At 47.2% G+C, this 25,608-nt stretch overlaps 1 protein-coding gene across 1 annotated transcript in view; it reads right to left on the bottom strand.

Moving 5' to 3' along the window:
• The window catches only part of LOC147447001 (long chain base biosynthesis protein 2d-like), a 98,903-nt gene that overhangs the window by 53,574 nt on the left and 19,721 nt on the right, over positions 1-25,608 (bottom strand). Inside the window, exons 3-6 of the mRNA XM_086522909.1 lie at positions 14,749-14,837; positions 14,069-14,214; positions 13,876-14,000; positions 12,730-12,823 (exon numbers count right to left, since the gene is read on the bottom strand). Coding sequence (XP_086379035.1) covers positions 12,730-12,823; positions 13,876-14,000; positions 14,069-14,214; positions 14,749-14,837 — 454 coding nt within the window. The remainder of the gene's footprint in view (positions 1-12,729; positions 12,824-13,875; positions 14,001-14,068; positions 14,215-14,748; positions 14,838-25,608) is intronic.

Here is a 25,608-nt window from a genome sequence, read left to right as displayed (position 1 = left end):
GTCGTCTGTATCTCTGTAGCTCCAATGCTCGGTCGATGAGAGTGCCAGTAGTGGTCGAATGAGTGTGGGAAGAGCTCTGCAGTGGTGGCTGCTCCTCTGGCTGTCCCATATCTAGTGAAAAGAAATCTGTAATGTGTCTCTGGGACTGCCTCTCTCTAGCTCTCCCCAGTAAAGTGTCTCTATACCTGTGTAACTCAAGTAGATATAGTCCAAGACATCTCTGATCCTCATAACTCATGACCCTAGATAGAGGACCAAAACCCTCTCTGAATAAGCAGTGGAAACGCCCCCGTATCTCATAGAACACTGTGCAATGACATATGTAGTGCAACTCTGTCTCTGGCTCTCTCTGGCATAATCGGAATATCCTGCTGTCTGCTGGTATCCCTCTGAATCTACCAGTCTCAATCTCGAGCTGATGTGAGGATGTGCGTATCTGACCAATGGCACAACGCAAACCATGAGACATATGTGTGTCCATGTAGCTGGGTCGAATCACAAACCCATCTCCTGTGAGGTGGAGAAGATGCTCTCTATAGAAAGCCATCTTCGTGCTCAACTCCTGAGGCGGCTCTATCCATGTCCTCCTGGTGTCGAGCTGGATCAGGTCCTGACGAATGAGTCTAGTGATCTCCACCCGTGTAAGAGACAGCGAGGGTGCCTGAAGAGAATACTGGAAAGGGGGCAACCTGTCCATGGTGAAGCCATGCGTCTGAAACCATGAAGTCATCTGTGCATACCAGCATGAAGTGTCCCCCTGTAGAGCTAACTGTCTGGAAGACTCAAGGGCCAGTCTAGCATATCTGTCTCTAGTAGTATCCCATAGGCTGTGCACAAAGGACACTGATCTGGTAAGCACCTCAATCTCCATGGGGGGGGCAGCTAGCTCTGCTCGAATGATCGCGTGAGGTACGGAGGCCTTGGCTCTAATCAATCGGGAGATCATAGATACCAAGGGCCTCTCCATACGTCTCCAACCATCCTGGCCTACAGAAGGTCCCCATACCTGTACCCCATACATCATAGCTGAGGCTACTAAAGTATCAAAGAGCCATAACTTTGTCCGAGGTTCCTGGAACTGAACCTGCGAACACATCCTCTCCAAGCCTCCCAAGGCCGCATAAGCTCTGGTCAGTCTAGTCTCTGCTACTCTCCCCAAAGAAAACCTCGGCCCAGTGAAGACTATCCCAAGGTAAGTGTATGCATCTGTATACTCCACAATCTCTTGACCATACGTGAAGGTCGGTGCCGATCTCCTGATCCACTGCGGTGTGGTGTTAAACACCATGACCTTGGTTTTACCAAGGTTTACAGACAATCCACTATCCTCTGCAAAACTGTGTAATGCATCCAACTGTCGCTGCATACCCTCTGGTGAGTCAGAGATCAAGACAATATCATCAGCATATAACAACAATGGGATCCACGTCCCTGCCAGCTGGGCACCTCTATCACCCTCTCTGTCAATGTAATCAGACACCTCATCAACATACATACCAAATAGAGTAGGAGACAATGGGCAACCCTGTTTCACCCCGATAGTGGAGTGAACTAAGTCAGATATCCCCTCTGGGGTGCGTACATGTCCCATCACTGATCTGTTAAAGCCATAATCCCCCAAATCAACACTGTGGGCACCCCCATCTCCTGCAGTCTGCGCATCAGTCGAGCTCTCGGTACCATGTCAAATGCTTTGCGGAAATCCACAAAGCTACAATAAATCCGTCTCCCATGTGACCTGCCCTCCTCAATGATAGCTCTGAGTGTCAGAATATGGTCAAGAGTGGAGAAACCCCTCCTGAAACCTGCCTGTCCCTTTGCCCGTACACCCTCACCCTCTGCCCAGTTACTCAACTGCTGCTCAATAATGGATGCATACAATCGTGCAAGTGTGTGTCCAACCATAATAGTGCGAGAGAGAGAGAGAAATGAAATGACATGAAATGAAATGATATATTAACGTCTACAAGAGGCCAAAATGACCTATGAGACCAACTGATTACAATGATGAGTCTAGTACCAAGTCTGGGTACAAACAAGAAAACTACAAACAAAGAAATGATAGGAGTGCTACCGACTCCTATGGGTGGCTGGTAGGCTGAGCAATGGTATCATGCCATAAAGGTACAAAGTGGGGATAAGTGTCACCATGATACAATATAGCAGTAGCATGAAGCCTATCCCAATCGACATTCTGGGTGTCGTGCTAGAATCCTGTGGATCCTCTGCCGCAATCTCCGCCGGTGCTGCGTGGCCCCCCTCCTCAGTCGCGGTCGTCTCGATCTCCCTAACTCTATAGCTCGATCAATGAGACTCGAGAGTACCGCTGATGTGTGTATGGGTGGGAACCGAGCTCTCTGGTGGTGGTGTCCCCTCTGACTCTGTGGTACTCAGACTGAAGAAATCTGAGATGCGTCTCTGGGACTGTCTCTGTCTTTGCCCATTCAATAGAGCGTCTCTATGTCTCTGAACCTCAAGTAGGAATAATCCGAGACATCTTTGATCCTGATATCTCATGACTCTGTCTAACGAGTCAAAACCATCTCTGAATAGACAATGAAAGCGTCCCCGTATCTCATAGTAGACTGTGCAGCGACATATGTAGTGAAACTCTGTCTCTGGCTCTGCATGGCATAACTGACATATCCTACTGTCTGCTGGTATGCCTCTGAATCTACCTGTCTCAATCCCAAGCTGGTGTGAAGATGTGCGAATCTGGCCAATAGCACATCGTAACCTATGAGATAGATGTGTGTCCATGTAACTGGGCCGTGTGACAACTCCGTCTGTCGTGAGTTGAAGAAGATGTTCTCTATAGAAAACCCTCTTCGTACCCAACTCCCGTGATGGTTCTATCCATGTCCTCTTGCTATCAAGCTGGATAAGATCCTGCCGAATGAGTCTAGTAGTCTCCATCCGTGTAAGAGCCAAGGATGGTGCATCAAGAGAATACTGGAAAGGGGGCAGCCTGTCCATGCTGAAACCATGCCTCTGAAACCATGAGCTCATCTGTGCATACCAACATGATGTATCTCCCTGTAATGCCAGCTGTCTGGATGACTCGAGAGCAAGCCTGGCATACCTGTCCCTGGTGGTGTCCCATAAGCTGTGTACAAATGATACTGATCTGGTGAGTGCCTCAACCTCCATAGGTGGGGCAGCCAGCTCCGCTCGTATGATGTCATGTGGGACTGAGGCCTTGGCTCTAATCAGCCTAGAAATCATAGATATCAGGGGTCTCTCCACATTAATCCATCCAGCACTGTCAATAGATGGTCCCCAAACCTGAACCGCGTAGTGCATAACTGAAGCGACCAAAGTATCGAAAAGCCAGAGCTTTGTTCGAGGTTCCTGGAACTGAACTTGCGAACAAATCCTCTCTAAACCACCTAGGGCTGCATAGGCACGAGTCAATCTAGTGTCTGCTGCCACTTTCAGTGTGAACCTCGGTCCACTAAAGACCACCCCAAGATATGTGTATGCATCAGTGTACTCCATACTGTCCTGTCCATATGTGAAAGTAGGTGCTGATCAGAGAGAGAGAGAGAGAGAGAGAGAGAGAGAGAGAGAGATTTTATTATCGTCCTCAGAAATCAAATATGACCTATGGGACCAAAGTTACATGTGATGTAGTATGTGTGGCTGATGAGTGATTCTCGATGCTCCAAAATTGTGGTGATGTGAGTCGCAATGGAGAGCCCATAATGTGGCTCGGAGAGGAAAGTGTGTAGGTCTAAGTCATAGCTAAAAATGTGAGGGAAGCAAGTTCGGATGTGACCAAAAGCTGAGTACTCTAGTAGTGTGTGGCACTCAAACTCTCGAACTTGCAGTGAGCATAATGTGCACAATCGGTTTGACTCTTCCATAGTTACACGGAACGGGAATGGGGAACGGGAACGGGGGCCTCCGGAACGTTCCCGAAACCAGGGGGCCCCCGAAACAGCGGAACGAGAACAGGGGCCGGAACAGTGAACCTAAAATATGCCATGCGAGGGCCTGTTTTTTTACTCTTGAGAGCTTGAGGGTTTCGATTATCTAGGAGAGGATGGGAAGGATACCCACCTTCCCCCCCATGAAGCTTGTAAGTTGTGCCATATTGATGGCGCTTGAGGCTTGAGCCATATTGATGGCTACCCGTTCTGCTTGAGCCATATTGACAGCTTTTAAAGAAAAAAGGACCCTACCCCCCACCCCCCACCCTTCCCTCCCTTGTGTGAGTCTTGAGAGGTTTGAAATCTCCCCCAAACTGCTACCTCTGCCTCTCTCTCTCTCTCATTTTTTTTTCAATTTTGCTACCCATTTTGGCCGTTCCAGATGCCCGTTCCGCTCTTACATTCTGGATCTAGAATGTTTTTCTATTCTCAACACCGTTTTGGTGCACAAAATCGGTCGGAACACCGTTTCGGTACGATGACCCCCCGTTCCACGCGTTCTGTGTTACTATGGACTCTTCTCCATTGCCCCAATGCTCGTCTTGCATCGAAGGGAGTGGGAGCGGAATGGTTGTGATACTACGTATTGCTGACAAGGAGATAGACTAAAGCATATAAGAATGAGGAGCCTAACCCAACGGATTCCTCCTAAGCCGTAATACATTGGCGTGTAGAAAAGCTTCATTCACTTGGGAGTCTATTGAGACATCATGTAGCAAGAGTATCCCATCTCTCAAACCACTTCCTTATGTCTTGCATCCATCCCGTGCTCAAGATCTTACCTTTTATATGTATTTTACGCCTTTTTGCTTGCTTCCCATGCAATTGTAGGAAGTGGATGTGAGGGGTTTTGACACATCTTTATCATGTACTCCAAAACTCTTTCCATGCCCATAACCTCAATTGAAAGAGATCCCGACTCAAGAAGTAGAAGCATATATGGTGTTCGTGTCTTAACTTGAAGAAAATTCGCTTTTTGACATTCTCAAACTCTTTCAAGGTGGAAAGGTACGTAGTGTACGGTACGGTTTAGGTACGTACGGAACGTACTTCCGTACTGAACCAACCTTTAGGTACGTGATAGGTACGTACCATTTGTAAAAAAAGAAAATTACACTAAATTTAAGTTCACAGACCTTTCAAAAGAGAGTCTTTTGTAATCTTGGTCGATTAAAAAAGCCTAAGGCTCTCTCCCTTTCACCTTATTATCCCAATCTAAAAGCGCATCTAGAGCGAGTGGTCCGTGGAGAAAATGGCCCCCAAAAAAAAAACAGAAACAAAAAACAAAAAAAACACCCAAAAAAAAACTTACCGTATTGTACCGTACCATATGGTTGTACCGTACGGAATCGTAAGGTATGTACGTACGGATTCCACCTTGCTCCTGACCCACCATCGTGTGGTATTAAACACCATAACCTTGGTTTTCCTCAGGTTCACAGACAATCCACTATCGTGGGCAAATGCATACAAAGCATCTAAATGACGTTGCATCCCCTCTGGGGAGTCAGAAATCAACAACATCATCAGCATATCCCTGCCACCATCCCTCTCAATGTAGTCAGCAACCTCATCCACATACATGCCAAATAGTGTAGTAGATAGCGGGCAACCTAGAGTGAACCAAATCAAAAATCCCCTCTAGAGTGCGTACATGCCCCACTACTGGCTTGGATAGAGCCATGATCCCCCGGGTCAACTCTTTGCGTACCCCCATCTCCTACAATCTATGCATCAATCTAGCTCTCGGCACTGTATTGAAGGCTTTGCGAAAGTCCAGAAAGCAACAATAGAGTCGTCTCCCACATGATCTCCCCTCCTCAATAATGGCTCTGAGTGTCAGAATATGATCAAGAGTAGAGAAACCTTTCGCATGTCCTGCTGCCCGTAGTACGTACGCCATCTCTCTCTCTGCCCATCTACTCAACTGCTTCTCAAGGATGGATGCGTACAACTGTGCCAATGTGTGTCCAATCATGATGCTGGGAGAGGTTTTGTATGACTCTGCGGGTTTCAAATGTGTGGCAGCACTCCAGCTTTGTGAGGCTCCCAGACAGCTTGGCCTTCTCCCGTTCGGACCGCAGAGTGGGAGGCATGAATCCATCTCAGATAGATCGCTTCTACACTAGTAACCACTTTTGTGACTTGGGTGGGACAGTTGGCATTCTCGCAAGGACTTCCTTTTCGGACCATGCTCCAGTGATCCTTACAGTGACTGATAGGCAGAGGAGGGGGAGCACAAAGCTTCGCATCCCAAAGAGGGTCTTGCTGGACTCGGCGCTTAGAGAGCGAGTGGAGGCTCTTTGGACAGAGAGCTTAGACATGCAAGATTCTCCTGTTGACAGAGTGGCCTTAGGACTTGCTCAGCTTAGTCGACTCTTTCTTCAAGAGTCTTCGGCTCGCCTGGCTACAGCGAGAGAGAAGGAGGAGCGTCTCGGACGGGGCGTTGCTTCCTTGCAGAGGATGCAGGAGCAGCATCTAGACAGTCCTTGGTTGGAGGAGCAATTACAGCAGGCTCGCCAGGAGCTCGTCAGCACAGAGGAGAGGCGCCATGAGTTTGCTTTCCATCGACAAGCATCTCAGTGGACCTAGGTGGGTGACAAAGTGACGGGCGCTTTCTTTGAGCCAGAGGGACCTCGGCACGCATGCCAAGGTCAGTCAGTTGAGGAGGCCCGACGGGTCAGTTGCTTCAGAGCCAGAGGACATGCGTGCAGTTGCTAGTGACTTTTGCCGTGAGCTACTGTCTACAGAGCCCCAATCAGAGCATCAGGATGCATGCAGAGAGCAGATGTGCGCACAGATGCCTTGTCTTGTGACTAAGGAGATGCGCCAGAGACTTGAGCTACCTCTACAACTAGAGGAGCTGCAAAACGGCTCTTAGTGCACTCCCCCGTGGTAGCTGTCCAGGTGAGGATGGCTTGACTCCCAGCTTTCTCTAGGAGTACTGCGACTTGCTTGGCTCAGATCTCTTGTAGTGATTTTCAGTACATCCTGCACACAGGTGGGATGCTTGACAGCATGAGTGAGGGCCTGATCTACCTCATTTCCAGGGAGGGTGGCTCCTTGGATGAGATTCGACAGTGGCGCCCCATCACCATCCTCAACTCAGCCTACAAAATTCTTGTCAAGGCTCTGAGTTCGAGGATTCACCCACTTCTAGAGAGCCTTATACATGGGACTCAGACAGGTTTTGTCACGGAGCGAAGTATCCTTGACAACATCTTTACTTTTTGGGAGGCTTCTACCCTCGCGCGGCTCCGTGGTGAGAATTTGGTGATTCTTCTTCTCCATTTTGAGAAGGCCTACGACAGAGTTCACTGGCACTCTACGCAGGATGGGCTTCTCAGATGCTTGGATCAGAGGGGTGTCAGCTTTGTACAGACGGGCACACAATCAGGTGCTTTTGTCAAGAGGTAGAGGTGATCACTTCATGCTCACACGTTCAGTCAGACAGGGCTGCCCTCTTGCCCCCTTCCTCTTTCTGTTCTATGCTGAGGCGATGAGCAGGTTTTTGGTTTCACAGCAGTTTGGCTTACATGGCTTAGCGCTCCCTATTCGGGGAGATGAGCTACTAGACGCTGAGTTTGCAGACGACTCAGCCTTGTACTTGGATGGCCACGAGGCCAACTTACACAGGTGTGAGCAGGCTCTTGAAACTTGTTGTTGTGCATCTGGTGCACTGATCAACTGGAGAAAGACAGTGGCTTTCTCGCTTGGTAGTGCTCCTACGCCCGATTGGATGCCAGGTGAGGGTTTCAGGTGGATTCCCCCCAAGGACTGCAATTCGGTACTTGGGTTGTCAGGTTGGTTTGGACTTGTCTCCCGAGCAGCAGATTGCTCCCCTCCTCCTGTCTATCAGGAGGAAGTTGTTACATTGGAGCTCCGCACGACTTTCTTTAGCAGGCAGAGTTGTAGTGGCCAACCAGGTGTTGTTGGCTAGTATGTGGTACATCACTTCTTGTTGGATCTTCTCGAGTTCTTGTATCAGCCAGGTAGAGAGGCTGATAAGGAACTTCCTTTGGTCGGGGCGTGACACTCAAATTGCGCGGGCCAGAGTGGCTTGGCAAGTCATCACTCTTCCTTCTCCGGGAGGTTGGGGATCATAGATCCAAGATAGCAGAGCAGAGCCCTTCTTGGGGAGTTCATCGTCAGAGGACTTCTTCCAGGTGAGAAGCCCTGGAAGGAGTCCTTGCTTCAGCACCTTAGTGCTAGGGTGCCTCAGGCTGGAGGCCCCTGGCGGCCCTCGACTCGATGAATTTTCAATGAGATGCGCAGAGTTGGCTTGAGCAGGAGACTGGAGGACCGCTTCGCTGTGAGTCTGCTCCGATCTTGGGAGCAACTGCGGCGAGGCATAGAGCAGCGTCAGCCTACTTGCACGGAGGAGCACCTGAGACAGCCCCTTGTTTGGAACCCATGGTTAGCACTCAGAGAGGCCACTCGGTTGGTATTGCGTCATAGATCCCGACCCAGCAGCTCTTGAGACTGGCCACTGGAGACTATGGGCTTCGGAGAGTTGTCCACTGGCACGAGTACAATGGGATCTTGGAGAGTGGCTTTGGAGGGACCCTTTCTCCTCTGCAGACCATCCAGGTGTCCCTTTCTTTCAGTACATTGTTTGACTGGGACGTCACATACTGGCAGCACAGAGAGAGGCTCGTCCTGCTGCAGCACCTCATTGGTAGGAGGAGGGTCTCATAGCTGAGTTCTTGGCAGCTTTTTGGGAGAGGTTATGGGACTCCAAACAGCCGAGACGAGTCACTTTGCTCCAGTGGCTGGTTGCACACAGAGCTACAGCAGTTGGGAGCTGGCTTGCACATTGTGGTGTTTCGGCCGCATATGCAGCTTGTGACCATCTTGTGGAGAGTCAGCGTCACTGTCTTTGGGACTGTCCTTTGGCACAGCAGGTGTGGCTTAGTGTCCTTCGAATGATGCCAGCTCTTTCACAGCTCGGCCTTGGGGGGCACCTGCTTGGTCCACTCTCACGGGCCCGGCACTTCAGTTTAAGCTATCTTTGACCAATAGGATGATAGTGATGCAAGGGGGTTGACCTACACTCCAGCCTGCTACAGAGTCTACTCCATAGGAGTGATGCAATGAGAGAGAGGACTATTGGAAGCTCATGAGTGGCCTGTCACTCTGGTTCATCTGGCGGGCCCGTTGCTTCTGCATCTTCGAGGCTCGCCCAGTACCACCAACAGAGACTGTTCGGGACCTTTGGCTAGAGCTGATCCATACTCTCAGAGGACAATTCGAGAGACTCCAGGGCAGTTCTGACCACATGTGGGAGCGTAGAGAAGCTTTCCTTCGACTCTGGCGTCTTGGGCCTTTTTTCACCATGGTCCAAGGTGTGCTCAGATGGCACTACCGTCCACCTATGTGGCTCTTCCCTCCTCCCATCTCTTGAATTAGCCTCATTGTATATCTGTTGTTTTTTCATTGGGAGAGTCTCCCCATCATGTTTGTTGTAGCCCTCTCTTGCAGAGGTGGTTGTAGCCCTATGGGCAGTTTTCATTAACTAATAGAAGGATCTTTTTCTCGGAAAAAAAAAAAGATAGCATGTTCAAAATTTACTCCAACTGGCCTAGTGCCCACCATGAAATCCTGAAAGAATGGAATGAGACCTGGCTGGGCCATAACATAATCCAGTGTCCTGGACCATGTCGGTGTGGAAAGCTAGTAAAACCTCCAGCTATTGAGAATCTTTGTAGGCCATTCAAAACGGCCAGTCTATGTGCGGTTCCCATATCTATCAAGTATCTGCCATACTCAGTGTATTCCTCATCTTCTGATAGTCTGGATAGACCCATCTCTGTAACGTCCAGCTCCCTAAGAATCTCCTCAGAAGTATCATAAAATATTGTCTGGTGGTGGGCAGTCCTAGCATTGAAATCCCCTAGTATGATAATGTCACCATCCTTGGAAAACTCCCATATGTCATTTTCCAAAATAGCAAAGGGGGATTGTCCTCTAGGTGATGCATATACTGACGTACTAGGAGGAAAGTAATAGATAGCAATGTAGAGATATCTGCCCGTCTCTGCCCTGAGCCTCACCCACATGTACCTAGCTTGTTCATCCTTGTGCGCTATATATATCAATGGCTGCAACTCCTCCCTGAGTAGAACTGCCACTCCCCTTGAGTCCCGTCCTTCATGCTCCAATATGATCTCCTGTCTGCAGGCTGTCTCCCATCTATATCTGCTCACCTGTGGCATGGATTGCCCAAGGGCTTGATGCGTCTCAGAGTAGAAAATGATGTCTCTTCCTGTGAAGCTATCCTCAAAGGCCCCTACATCAAGACGGAGTGGAGTGACCTATTACAATTCCAGGTTGCCATCTTTAGTGTGGTCCCATAGGTCTCGCACCCTCATGCGGGGCGTCGCTCCAGTAACACCACCTTTCCATCCCTGTAAAAAGAAATCTTCCCCTTTTCCCTTGCTGCTCTAATTTCCGGCATTACTTCTTGCATATGAGCAATCTGCAAGAGGGTGAGGTCATCTCCAAGAAAGATGCCAGTCTTCTTTAGAGTCGGTATCTTCTTAAGGAAGTCCTTCTTCGCTTCTATGGAGGGGAAGTGGAGAATGAGTGCTCTTTCCTTCGAGGTTTCTCCGTTGCTCCCACTTTTCTTAGTGCCCACTCTCCAAGCCCTCGTATGTGTCTGCTCGTTGACCCCCACCAGAGTCGTGAGTTCTTTCACCTCTTCATCCACATTATCTTGATCTCTGAGGCCACATATCCTTACGTGTAAGGCCCGCACACGTCTCCTTTGCTCCTCTTCTAGTGTCAAGTTGATGATGGTTGGTTTAGCGGTGGGGGTTATTTCCTTGCCTTTTCCTTTCTTGACAATCTCGATCCATTTTTCGGCCTTTTCTGCTTTTTTCTTTTTGTTGGGTCTTTGTGATGACATCTACCCAGGAGGTCGTCATTTCTTTTTGTTGCTCCCTACCTTTTTTGATGGCCCGCACTTGTTCTTTAATCGTGTTAAGCTCTTCAATTACTGAGGGTTAAAGCTCTCCCTCTTCGAGGACATTCTACGATCGTACCTTTGCAAGCTCTTTCTTGAATAGTGTAATTTCCTCATCTTGGGCCTTCACGCGATCCTCGAGTGTATGTATCATGCTTTCCTGTGCTGCCACGTGCGCATCGAGTACGTTGATTGTACCTAGGAGGTGGCGGTTGATCTTGCTGATGGACTCGCTCAATTCTTCTTTGCATTTTTGGATGGCATCCTCTACCGGATCATCTTTGCTTTCTCATGATTGAAAGGCCGCAACAGGAGAGGGAGAGGGGTACAGAGGTGAAGAAGAGGGTTTTTTTTTTTTTTGTCCCCTTCTCTCTCTATGCGCATAGGTTTTCTCTCTCTACGCGTGCAAGCTTATTTTTCCCCCTATTTCTCTCTCTACGCTCGCAAACTTTCTCTCTCTACGCTTCTCACTTCTCTCTCTCTACGCTTGAATCAACTTTCTCTCTACCTACTTTCCCCCCTCTTTCTCTCTCTACACTCGGACAGCAAGGGGCACTCTCTCTCTCTACGCACGGGGAGTAGGGGAGCAAGGCATCTTCTCTCTACACACAGGCAGCAAAGGGGGAGTGCGGGGGCCAGCAGAGAGGCAGAGGCAGCGCGAGGGGGAGGGGAGGCGGGGCTACAGAGGTAGAGAGCGAGCGAGCGTGAAGAGAAGGGGGGGGGGGGGGGGGGGGGGGGGGGGGGGGGGGGGGGGGGGGGGGGGGGGTGCAGTAGGGCACCCGACGGGGGCAAGGGCAGCAGGGGGGAGCGCGAGGGGGGGTGGGGGCAGGGATGCAGCAGGGGTGATGGGGCAGCGGGGGGGGGGGGGGAGCTTACTTGCGTTGCACAGAGAGAGAGAGAGAGAGAGAGAGAGAGAGAGAGAGAGAGAGAGAGAGAGAGAGAGAGAGACTCTAAAGCAACCAAAAAATACAAGAAACCCTAAAAACAGAAAGAACCGATTGTGAAACCCTAAAAAACAGAAAATAAGCTTTGAAACCCTAAGAAATAGCAAAACACATGTTTGAAACCCTAAAAAACAGAAAAAAAGAGCAAAAAACAGTGGCAAAGCCCTAAAAACAGCCAAAAAACAATTTCACAACCCTAAAAAACATTAAAATACAGTGACGAAACCCTAAAAAACGGTTTAAAAACCCTAACAACAGAAAAAACGGTGACAAAACTCTAAAAACAGTAAAAGAGTGGTGACGAAACCTTAAAAACAGTGAGAGAGTTCAAACCCGAGAGAGAGAGAGAGAGAGAGAGAGAGAGAGAGAGAGAGAGAGAGAGCCGCCGACCAACTCATTGCGGGTTGAAAGAAAGAGAAAGAGAGAGAGAAATGAAATGAAATGAAATGTTATATTAACGTCTTCAAAAGGCCAAAATGACCTATGAGACCGATCTGTTATAAAATAGTGAATCTAATACCATGTCTGGGTACAAAAGAACTAGAACAAAGATACTACTACTAGAATCCATCCTCATCTGCACTCGGCCACGAATTACTTTCCTTTAAAGATGTAGCCCAATCAGAGGGTGCCATCTGACTCACCCAAGGATGTCAACGCTTAGGCTACCAATGTGGCAGGCCCAAAATGACACGATTATTGGAAAAGTGTCACCCATAAACAGTTCAGCCCCATCAAGGGACTAAGTCATTAGTTATATCAGCCTAAAACTCAATATCATACTTGAACAAGACACTTAAACAGTTAAAACTGTGAAGATTTGAAAGACACTTTAATGGAAACACTACATTTAAGCAGAAAACATCTACTCAAAGCTAAGTATGCTTACTATTATGCCTGAATACAGCCACTTTGGCACCTGAACCACGTGCGCCTGCCACAATTGAGGAGTGATTCAAAGCGTCGCTTATAATGAGACCCCCCTGAATCAAAGTTAAGGTAAATTAGATCTACTAGTATCAAACTTTCATGATCCATAAATCACTCTTCTATCACCATGCTCTGATCGCCCATAGGAGCACCACATTCAACTATATATACCTAGTAGTTGATCATGTGTAAAACTCTTCCCCTTCAGATTGTGACTAGTGCAACTGGCATAAGTATTGTTGATTAGACTCAAAATGTGAATTGCGAAGTATAGACCCATTTGTATTTGAGCAAATATTTATGGCTGCAAATTGCAGTTGATTATAGTGAACCGAAGTCCACACAAGCTAAAGAACAGATCCCAAAGTGGAAATGGAAGACACTAAACCTTTCCGGTCGACTTTCCTTTTGAAAAGCAAGTTCAGGAGCTGAATGCAAGAATACTAAGGCCTGATTATCCAACAAACTAGCAAATTAAATATTGCACAATTAAAACAAGTTAAATCTATCAGATGTCTTCAATGAGAGAAGCTCTCTCACAGAGTTCACGCAGCTCGTTGCATGTGTGTTCCTTCTGTCCTTCATACGTTCGTGCACGCACACATGAGCATATACCAACACAAAGGTCTGCATGCTGATAGACTCAGACCATGTAAACAACACCCATAAGCATGCAGGAGATGCAGACCAGACTCAACCATGTTGAAGAGTAGCACTAAACAAAAGCATCAGATAGAAAGATTTATACACAGTTTAAAGAGCAAGAAAAATTTCACAATGTATAAATCCTCAATAATCACCAGGTGAGACCTCAAGGTTATTGAACAGACCTCTGAGTCCTGACAAGGTGAGGTTGAGGGTAATTCATGTACAGCTGGCTAATTCAACATTGTAATAGCATACTTGAACTTTGTAATGACACAAACAAACCTATGTGGCAGCACAAGCATTAGTGCACAATCACTACAAAACAATTTATGACAGACAATAGATTGTTTTGTCATTTGTGAAGGTGTGTTACGATAGATTGTTTTGTCATTTGTCTGTTCACGTTAGCTAAGGACGTTGGGAACTCAAAAGCTAAGGCTAGTTTCTTAGCATATACCTTTCCTATCAAAGCTGGCAGAGTTGTTGAGTTGGTCGCGAAACCCATGCCATAGACCATTGCAGCAGGCTTCCCAACGAAACTTGCAATTAAATCTTCCAGCTCCTCGTGCAACACCGTATTCCCTGCAGCATTTGGAGTCCTTATGTGTTTGAGGAGCAGCAGCCACATTGGAACCCAACAAGATACTCACCACCATCCACACGGCTGCTGCATGTGCTTTGAGCAAAGTTCCGCAAGGAATGTATTGCTCGAGGTGTACAATATTCATCTGAGGCAGCAAAACCAAGGTAATTGTATGATCCCAGGTTTAAGCAGGTTTGTGTCTTCTCTGTTCGACTGACAACATATAATAAAACCACCGAGATGTCAGTTGTAGGCAATCACTGTTAACAATTGAATTCAATGCCCAATCAATCATTAAGCCCACGCCCCTCCCACCAACCCCCCCGCCCCTCGGGGCCCGGAGGCACGGACCACAACCTCATTTCAGATATCAAGAGAACTGCAGAATTCAGAAATACACAGACAAAAATCAGCATACAGCAAGCAGAAAGGTGCATTAAGGAGCAAAGCCATTGTGCAGCCAGAATCTTTAAATGGATTCCCTTTGCTTGTACTATGTAGACCACATGTCTTTTTTATTAACAGTTAAGAACAATGTGCTGCCTTCAATGCATTACTTCTGGACAGCAGCAGCTACTACTGTTAAAACAAGTCCACAAGGAATGGTTTCTTATTCATACTTGCAAACATTAGAAAACTGCTCAAAAAGAAGATTTCCTCTATCAACAGTGATAGCATGGGTTGATTCTGAAGCTTTCGCTTACTGTGATGTTTTGTTATTCCCATGACTCTGAAGCATTCACTTACTGTAATGTTTTGTTATTGTCCAGGGAATATCGCTCCACAACATCAATCCATGCATTTGGTGCACTTGCAATGGGTCGATTGAAACAATCCTGAACACAAGCAGTAGCCTTAGTAACCATTGTGAACAAGGACCGACAATCAAATGAAAAAAACTACTACTTATCAAACAACACAAGCTTAAAAGTGCACTGCCAACCTAAGAGCACCTTGTATGTAAACCAAACGGCAACATGTCCAAGTCTTTATCAAGAACTGAGCTTGCTGCTGCTGTCCCCGTCACCGCCATTCCCTACGCACCCCTCCCTACCTCCCACACACCCCCCCCACGCCCACTGTCAGGCATCCTGCCCCCCGCTGCCCTTGCTTGCACCCCACCATCCCCCCCCAAAGCCGCAGCCCCCTTCCTCACTCGCCTGTTACCACCACCACCCCCTCCTGCTTGCTCGGGCCTCGCGACTAAGGAACGCTTGAATCAAGTGGTTCACCCTCCTCTTCGCAGTTGCATACACAGATGGAGACCTCTGCTTCATTTCAGAGAGACTCAGTAGCAACCCCCTCGCCCGACCCCACAGAGCCTACCATCCAACTTGTTCTTATCGCCGAGACGGAGCAAGCAAGCCTTGCAGCAGAGGTGGAGGGCCTCAAGGCCACCTGTCATCTCCAAAATTATGGGCACCCAACCTAGCAAAGGCGAGGTGCGACCTCCTTCAAGCCCGCCTTCTTTCGGAGGTGGAAAAGAAGATCGACGTACAGATTCTCGAGCGCAGCTACTACCAGATCGAGTTTGAGACTCCCGAGATGGCGACCAAGGTCATTTCCATGAACTTGTTGGCCATCCAAGTAATCACGGCCTATTTTCGACAATGGCGCCATGGTTTCAACCCTGCCTCTAATGTTCTTGTCAAGGAAGCAGATTTACCCATCTCGGTTTGCTTCCCGAGCCTGAGGAGAGAGTACCTACCACTACTATCCAAGATCGGCTTAGAGATTGGGACCGTCTTGGAAACGCCATACACGGCAACCTCAGTTGCTGCCAAGGCAGCAGGTATATCTACAGACCGCATTCTGGTTCGTGACACCCACTCTCTTGAAGGTGGTGGATGGATTTTGCCAAAGCATGGAGTCCTTGGGACCCCCGAACCAGTGCTTCATATGTAGACAGATGGGCCATCTTGCGAAGGCTTGTCCTCGCAAGAGGACCCTATCTGGGACACAGACTTAGCCTACGAAGGAAGGCCAGGCACAGCAAACAGAGTCCGAGGATGCTCCAACTGGCACCCCCTCAGAGGCGGGCGCACAGATAGCTAATGGCTGGCAGCAAGTACATGGCCGCCGCCGCCAGGGACAGGCACGCCATACAAACCCCCCTGGTGGCCGACCAACGATAGGCCAACACCATTGCATTCCTACAAGGAACCGTTTTGATCCTCTACAATAGGATGTCCCTGAGGAGACTCCTTCGACTCTTGCCTCGCCACCACCAGCTCCTCCTCCTCCACCTGCGATCTCTACCACCCCGCCTCCACCCCCTGCCATCTCCCCCACTTAGCTCGCAACCTCGTCTCTTGGCCCCTCATACCCCCCCCCACCGCCCCAGGCAACAAGACATTCCTCTGCAACTCGGAGATCTCTTCGCAGTGCCTTAGCTACGACCTGACTAGCTCGAGATAGGCATCCCTATCTGAGGACGCTACTTTCGGTGCATGCTTCCCCTTTTGCGTCGGTCCTGCGAGGACTGACTACTTTTGACATTCATTCGCAATGGAATTTTTTTGTGTACGGCTTTCTTAGCGGCCCATCTCTTGACCTTGAATCAGCTTGCTTCCCAATTACGTTCTTTTCCTAGCAGCCAAAGAGACAGATGCCTGGGGACAGTTGGTTTCTCTTTTCGGTTGTGTGAGTGGACTATACATACAGTACCATATTGGCTCCATGTCCAAGCCCTTGAGTTCTCTCACCACAAGGGGGACTTGGGAGAGACTGATTTAGTACAGATTCGATGGCCATTGGCCAAGTTTTCTGTGACGTCTCCTGATGCAGCAGGTTGTATACACATTGTGGTATATTTCTTTGCAGACACCCAAAGTGCGCCTTGCTATGTATATATACATGAGGATTCCTGGACAAAGAATGCAGCTTTTTTGACTGCGCGCTCATCTTGGGCGAGGGTTGGACAAGCTCTTCAAACACGCCTTTCTCGAGGTTGCTCGGATGCAGACTACTCCCCATCCAAGCCGACCTCGAAGATTGCTAGCCTGGTTGTTGCGATAGCATCTGCTTTCTCTCACTTACCCCATGAGGATTGTCTCATAGAATGTGCAGGGACTTGGTGAACCCCAGAGGGATGATGGGGTAAGCCTTTCACTTACACTCAATATGTGAACAACCCCTAAAGCCAAGTATACCAAGCAAGGTTGACACGTACGGTCACGTACGATGGGTACACATACGAAGACGTGCAATACTAATCGAACTAAAAAAAATTAGACGTACGCTGACGTAACATACGATGCAAAAAAAAAATTATACGTCTTACACATTACAAGAGAGACTAAGCCAAGAAGTTTTCAAACTCAAAAGTTAGAACATGATAGATCATATGAGTCATGATATAGACCTTAGTACTTAGTACTAAGTACTTGCAACTTAAGTCTTACAAGTTAGAACATGAAAGATCTTTCCATGGACATTGGATACGGCAATGTCCGAAAAAAGAAGAATCATGATCTCCAAAGTGGTGGCGGCCATAGTAGATCCGCTACCTGAGCCTCACCACATATAGGTCATAGTTGTTTGAGCAATCGAAATTGGTCAAATGCAGTCAAAATTGTAATCACCAAAAAAAAAATGTTGACGAGTCATGTACGGAACGTACGAGTCGTACGGTACGGTACAGAACGTACGAATCGTCCCGTACACCGTACGAGGACAACCCTGATACCAAGCATGCACCCTTATGTGCATCCATGCATCCTACTACATAGATTTCCTTACACAGATGCTCCTTTATAATCACAGGCTATTTGGTATAGCCACATGCCACTTGACCTTTCTCCCACATGTGATGAATATCACTTTCCAGCATTTAATCCCACCTTTCATTTTGTGCCTATATAAGGCCATAATGCATAGCTTGTAATCTACTCTCTTATCCTAATCAATCAAGCAAGTCCACTTTTACTTTCATTGAGCACATTCTCTCTAACTTATTTGCTCCTAATTGTTATGAAACTCTCACTATGATGAATGCCTCGTTGGTCTATCCACCTTAGGCATTACACGTGGCATCAAAGCTTATATGTAATTAGTATCTCCTAATTACATTAGTTAGATCCCTATGCTAGATTTAGTGCTCTCCCTCTCTCTCTCTCTCTAAGCACGAAGTCGATTCATAAACTCTTTAGAGTAGCCTAATTAAGCTCAAGAATTAGGTTGTGTTTTTTTTTTTTTAATTGACTTGCTTGATTGATTGTGTGTGCATTACTATAAGAATTTTTCCATTTTCTCGGAGTCGCATTGCCTTACGTATGTGTGTGCCTAGTGGCTTTTGCAAGCTTTCATATGCACTAATTTATACTCCATTGGCCCAAGCATCCGGAAAAGGCAATTTTATTAAATTTTCATACCTTTGTGCTTGAAAAAACTCCATGATTTTCTTATCTATTGAGTGTGTGTGCACGCGCGACACCTCAAGGACAAATAATTTTTTTCAAAAAGCTGCTCATGGACCTTGCTTTCACTAAGCCTCAATAGTCAAGGCCTTTTCAAGCACGTGCTTTGCATTGCCCGAAGCGCGCTCCTCAAGAACTGCACCTCGTTGCCAAATTCTGTTGATAAAACCACACTACATCATGCCTACGTGCACACCTTCCCGAGTCCGTGCTCCCAAAGGCCTTCAAGGCTCAAATAGCACCAGCCACCTTCCTTTTTGAGCCTATATAAGGCCATAATCCTTAGCTTGTAATTTTCTCTCTTATTTTCACGTGCACATCTAACCCTATGTGCATGTGGACAAGCTACTTTGGGTCTATGGTTCATGTCAGCTTAGGAAGTGTTCTAGTACCTTTGTGAGCTTGTGCGCAGGCCGTGCATGTCCAAACACTTCAAGTAGTTGCATATCATCTGGTTGCACACAGCATGCTCATCAGCATTACAGTCAGTAGCCATCATGAGCATTTTACAGTGCACAGAACCCATTTTCCCTATTTTAGCCATTTTTCACTTATTATTGATAAGTGACTTTGTTGGGAAACTGGGTAGGGCATTTTTTAAGTTACTATATAAGGAAACTAGCGCTAACACTTTCTGGCAGAAGAGGCAGCAGTAGTCCTACATCTGGCAGTGCACCTTCTCGGCAAGACAAGCAGGATCACATAGCGTTTTCCAACCATCAAGACCCATGGCGTTTTTCACCAGCTAATCAGCCTTGGCGTTTTTGCAGCAGAGTGCCTAGCGTTTTCTACAGATCCCAGAACAGCCTGGTGTTTTTGCACTTGTAGATTCGCATCAACAGGTCACCTACCGTTTTCTAGCCGTCAAGACCCCTAGCATTTTTCACCAGCAGATCAGCCTTAGCGTTTTTGCAGCAGATTGCCTAGCGTTTTCTATGGATCCTAGAAAAGCCTGGCGTTTTTGCACTTGCACGTTCACATCAGCATTTGCACATTCCCGGCGATAGGATCAGCCATTGCATCAGCGTTTTCTGTTTTCAGCCCTTAGACTACGCAAGTACAGCCCCAAACCTCGCAAATCTCACCTTCCCGCAATAGATCCTCGCCACACGGTCAGATCAGCCAGCGTTTTCAGATTACACCCGTTGTTCGCAGATTTCAGCATCTGCGTTTTCAGCGCATCGTCGTCGCGTCGTCGCCATCGCTGTCCTCGCCGACACAGTGTCAGAATTCAGCAAATAGCAGCTTTTTCAGTTTTCAGCCCGTCTCGTCACCGTCATCATTGTCGTCGACATCGTCGGCAAGTCCATTGCATCTAGACCATTGTACCAGATTTGTGCAATCAATAGCATAGACCTCTCTCGCCATAAAGAGTGGGGCCCTGGGAGGAGGGTTTGACAACATTCTGGTGTCGTATTTCTTTCTCTCTCTCTCTCTCTCTCTCTCTCTCTCTCTCTCTCTCTCTCTCTCTCTCTCTCTCTCTCTCAGTTTCAGCACCTTCATTCACAGTGTCATTCACTTTGTTTGTGATCATTTGCACTCTCTCACTAAAGGAACGAAGGCTCTCCCTTCTGTAAGTAAAAGGAACCCTTGAGCACACTTCGGAGCACTCATCTTGAGCAAAGTTCAACATTCACTTCCGCTGCACCTGACATTGGTATCAGAGCTTTGGCAGTGTTCTGTATCACTCAAGGATAGAACCACAAGAAAAAAAAAATTGCTTGTTGCGATCGCACCTAACCCAAGTCCACTTGGGCGTGTCGATTCCTAATCGTGTTTTTGAGGAGTGACAGGAAACCCAAGAAAGAAGGGCTTGTCTGGCCTCCCCTTGTTCCTCTTTTCATTAATTGAGAGCGGAACGTGCACTTAGCGGCCGGCCAATCGACATGAGGTGAGAAAAAGCAACCTTGGTGTGAGCGCAAGGCCGCCAAGGAGTGCGCCCGCGGGGAAGAGTCGAGCTCGGGTAAGAGAAAAGCCTTCTCTAGCATAGATTGCAAGCTAAAAAAGAACCTCAAGAACTCAAGAACCTCAAGGACTCAAGACCCAAGAACCACAAGAACCCAAGTTCCTCGTGAACTTAAGTATGAAGAACTCAATGTATGGTCATCACCCAAAGCCGAATATATACTTTGCGTGAAGGTGATGAGCATGGAGGTGGCAAAGAAGAATTTTCCCCACCAGGAGGTTTTTCCGACCCTCCTCCTTCCCCATCTACGCCACGGTTTGCACCAAATCCTATAAAGGCTTTGGTCAAGTCGATGATGGACATGATGCTACAACAAGAGGTGCAACACGCCACCTTTGATCACGAGCGCAAGCAAGCGCGCTTGGCGGCCGAAGAAAGACTGTTAGCCTTGGAGCGTGAGCGTGAGCAAGCGCGCTTGGCGGCCAAGGAAAGAAAGGCAAAATTGAATCACGAACACGAAGACAGACGAGCGGCCTTGGAGTTAGAGCGTGAGGTGCAGATGCCAGAGAGACCAACGGATGTAAGAGTTGGTCCTACAGGTACTTACCTCGAAGCCCGAGCCGATCAAAGATGTTGGTAGTTCATCAAGTAGCACAAGCAGAGATTCGGACTCCAACAACCCCGTCACAGAGAAGTTGACATTTAGTAAGTATGACGGTGAGATGGATGCTAGTGTTATTCACTCTTAGTTGCATCAATTTAATGCTTATTTTGCGACAATCAAGAAAAGAGGGAATAGCAAGGTTTTGACGGCAGCCATATACCTTACCGGTGATGTCATTAATTAATATCACGCATGGCAAGAGGCACAGTTGACCGCGCACCTACAGAAAGCCGAAGAAGACGTGCCCCTTCCCTTCAATCGGGCCGACTTCCAAGACAAGCTCAAGGCACGGTTTATGCCTCCTTAGTACCTAGCGCGGTTGAAAGAAGATTGGCGCAATCTCAAGAAAAATGGTATGCCAGTCATGTCTTTTTCTAACCGTGTTTTGTAGCTCGGCACCCAATTACGCAGATCGGTTGATGAGCGCAAAGAGGCATTCTTTTTTGGGTTGGACAAATATATCAAGTTTGATGTAGAAGTCTTCGACCCCGTGGATCTCAACAAGGCGGTAGCAATTGCTCTCTCCCAAGAGATGAAGCACAACAAGGGAAAGCCTAAGGAGAACAAGTCTTCTCAAAGTACCTCTCAGAACCCTCAGAACAGTAAGAACGGTAAGAATGGTAAGAATGGTCTCTTCTAACCAATCTTCCTCTAGTCCTTCAAAAAAGAACACTCAAAATGATTCTAAGGGTAAAGCTAACACACCTGCTTAACCTAAGCTCACCCCAGATGAAAAAGTTGCACAAGAATCATAGGAGGATACATCACAGCAAAAGAACAAGTCATTATTCTAAGGAAGGTCAATGTTATCATTGTCACGTCAAGGGTCATATAAAGAAAACATGTCCTAAGATTGAATCTAACTAACCTAAAAAACCCACAGAACCCACATCCTATGTTAATGCCATAAATGAGAACACTCATGTGTCCCGAGTTTCTCGTGATCCTCTCATTGATGAGTCTCTCATGAAGTGTTATGGTCATGTGAATGGTCAGCACATAGTGGTCTTGTTTGATTCTAGTACTATGCATGATGTGATTGGTGACTCTTGTCGAAAGAGCCCGCTTGGAGGTTAGCAAGACATCTCCTCTCGAGATGTCGGGCTTCGCTCCCAGTATGGACTCTCTCATTACACGAGTGCGTCTTAATGTGTTATTCACTGTTCAGCAAGAGTCCTTCCGCAGAAAATTTGTATTGTCTCCTCTTTCAGGATGTGATATGATTCTAGGAAATCGATGGTTTCATGAGCGTAACCCTCTCATTGATTGGGCAGACAATACTCTCACTCTCAATGCCAAAATTGACTCTCCCATTGTCATTCGTGGGGAGGAGGTTATTCATTCTTCACCTCTCATTTCTAATGTGCAGGCAAAGCTTGAAAAGAAAAAGGAGAAGGAGACTCTCTCAGTCTTTTCTTCTCCAAAGCACGACACACATGATTTGCATGATAAAGATGTGTTTATTCACAAGGATGATGATTTGCATGATAAAGATGTGATTGTTCACAAGGATGATGGTTTGATTGATGCTTTTTCTAGTGAAGCTAACCTCATTGCAGATACGATCAATCACGAAGAACCGATCTTGGTTCTCGAGTTGATTGCAGATACGATCAATCACGAAGAACCGATCTTGGTTCTCGAGTTGAGGTCCAAAGAACCCACTCAGGAAGTATTATGTGTTTGCATGATTTGTCGGCACGCATTGTTCAAGTGTTTCATTCGTGACGGTTTCTTGTATTTTCGTCACCGTTTTTACGTGTTCCCTTTCCACAGGCATGCCGTATTGTACGATGCACATGATTCACTCATGGATGAGCACATATGTATGCGGATCTCTCAAGAAAAGAAGAAATGTTTGCATTCAAGGAATTCGCATTTTATGTGTCTTCCTTGGCATGACACAGTCTCAAAAATAGCAAAAAAAAAGATTGACCATCAAGCATCGGCATTTCCATTATGATTTGCCAAAGTTGATAGATTTAGGTCAGAAAGTCAAGTTTCGACCCCATTTTTTGTGTGTGTTTGGTGAACGGCTTGACACTCCGTCACTTTGTTCATCTGCATTGCATGCACGGTCCTTTAGGAAGAATAGTATTTTTCCATTTACTCTACATGAAATGGGTATGTTCATGATTTTGTGTTGGAAGTGGTTTCAGGAATTTTCCTCCTCGGAGATTCTTGAAGAAGGTAGACGCAGGACCATAGCCGAAGTTGGAGCATTGAAGCAGTCACAGATCCCTTTGTGTCGCTTTCGGCACGGCCCAAAGAAGCAAGCATCATAGACCTTTATGAAGTTCAAGTATTGCAAGACCCACGCATCAGAGTGGGCCAGAAAAAGAGTCCTTCCCAAGATTGCAGACGTTGTTGGCGATCTCCCTCAACGCCATACAGTTCGGTATCAGTACCTCACCTAAAGGAGCGGATGTCACGTGCACATCTAACCCTATGTGCATGTGGACAATGCTACTTCAGGTCTAGGGTTCAGGTCAGCTTAGGAAGTTTTCTGGCACCTATGTGAGCCTATGCGCACGCCGTGCATATCCAAGCACTTAGAGTAGTTGCATATCCTCTTGGTTGCAGACAGCATGATCATCAGCATTACAATCAGTAGCCATCATGAGCATTTTACAGTGCACAGAACCCATTTTTCCTATTTTAGCCATTTTTCACTTATTATTAATAAGTGACTGTTGGGAAACTAGGTAGGGCATTTTTGATAAGTTACTATATAAGGAAACTAGCACTAGCACTTTCTGGCAGAAGAGGCAGCAGAAGTCCTACATCTAGCAGTGCACCTTCTCAACAAGACAGGCAGGATCACCTAGAGTTTTCCAGCCGTCAAGACCCTGGCGTTTTTCACCAGCAGATCAGCCTTGGCGTTTTTGCAGCAGATTGCCTAGCGTTTTCTGCAACAGCTTGCCTAGCGTTTCCTACAAATCCCAGAATAGCCTAGCATTTTTGCACTTGCAGATTCACATCAGCGTTTGCAGATTCCCGACAATAGGATCAGCCATTGCATCAGCGTTTTCTATTTTCAGCCCTTAGACTCCGCAAGTACAGCCCCAAACCTCGCAGATCTCACCTTCCCGCAGCAGATCCTCGCCGCACGATCAAATCAGCCAACGTTTTCAGATTAAGCCCACTATTCGCAGATTTCAGCATCTGTGTTTTCAGCGCATCGTCGTCGCGTTGTCGCCATCGCCGTCCTCGCCAACACAATGTCAGAATTCAGCAGATAGCAGATTTGCAGATTTCAGCCCTTAGCGTTTTCAGTTTTCGGCCCGTCTAGTCGCCGTCATCATTGTCGTCGACATCGTCGGCAAGTCCATTGTATCTAGACCATTGTACCAGATTAGCATAGACCTCTCTCGCCATAGAGAGTGGGGCCCTTGGAGGAGGGTTTGACAACATTCTGGTGTCGTATTCCTCTCTCTCTCTCTCTCTCTCTCTCTCTCTCTCTCTCTCTCTCTCTCTCTCTCAGCACCTTCATTCACAGTGTCATTCACTTTGTTTGTGATCATTTGCACTCTCTCACTAAAGGAACGGAAGGCTCTCCCTTCTGCAAGTAAAAAGAACCCTTGAGCGCAGTTCTGAGCACTCATCTTGAGCAAAGTTCAACATTCACTTCCGTTGCACCTGATACTGATCCTAATCGATCAAGAAAGTCCATTTCTATTTTCTTGAGCACATTCTCTCTAACATTAAAATTCTCTCCTTCTTCTTCTTCTTCTTCTTCTTCTAACTTATTTGCTCCTAATTGTTATGAAACTCTCACTATGATGAATGTTTCGTTGGTCTATTCGCCTTAGGCAGTACAAGGGGTAGACTCAGATAGGAGCTACAGAGATTCCTTGTGGGCCGCGCAATAAATATACTTATGCTTCAAGAGCATCACCTTTCTGAGAGCCGTATTCGGCATTGTGGACAAATGGGGACGGAGGAGGATCAAGAAACCGTCCTCCTGATGTAGGGAGTTCTTCTTCTCCAATTCCACTCTCATCATTTTCACGCAATGTATCCATTCCGCTTCTAGTGATGACCATGCACTGAGTACTTGGGTACTTGGGGCACTTGGGTTCTTGGGGTACTTGGGTACTTGGGTATTGGGTACTTGAGTTCTTGGGGTACTTGGGTACTTGGGTGCTTAATACTGCTTGCAATCTGCGTTTAAGAAGGCTTTTCTCTTACCCAAGCTCAACTCCTTCCTACGGGTGCACCCCTTGGCGGCCTTGCGCTCACACCAAGGTTTGCTTTTTCCCACCTCACATTCATTGGCCTATCGCAATGTGCAAGGTCCGCTCTTAATGAGTGGAAAAGAGGAACATTGGGAGGCTAGACAAGCCCTTCTTTTTTGAGTTACCTACCACTCTTCAAAAACACAGATTAGAGAGATCGACACGCCCAAGTGGTCTTGGGTTACGTGCAATCTCAAACAAGCAAAAAAAAAAAGTGGTTCTTTATGGCTTAAATGTCCTTAAGACAGAGTGATGAAAACAGGAGCGTACCCGATGCGCGATGGACTAAGGGTGGGAGTGGCTAATAAGTTCGGGGTCGAGACACGAAGATTCTTTGATAAAAAAATCTGAGAGAGATTCTTTAGGTTCTTTTCAAGACTG

The sequence above is a fragment of the Adiantum capillus-veneris genome, chromosome 11 (genome assembly GCF_014529385.1).
Source record: "Adiantum capillus-veneris isolate H3 chromosome 11, ASM1452938v2, whole genome shotgun sequence".
In the NCBI taxonomy this organism is placed as follows: domain Eukaryota; kingdom Viridiplantae; phylum Streptophyta; class Polypodiopsida; order Polypodiales; family Pteridaceae; genus Adiantum; species Adiantum capillus-veneris.
This window is presented reverse-complemented; position numbering and strand designations above follow the sequence as displayed.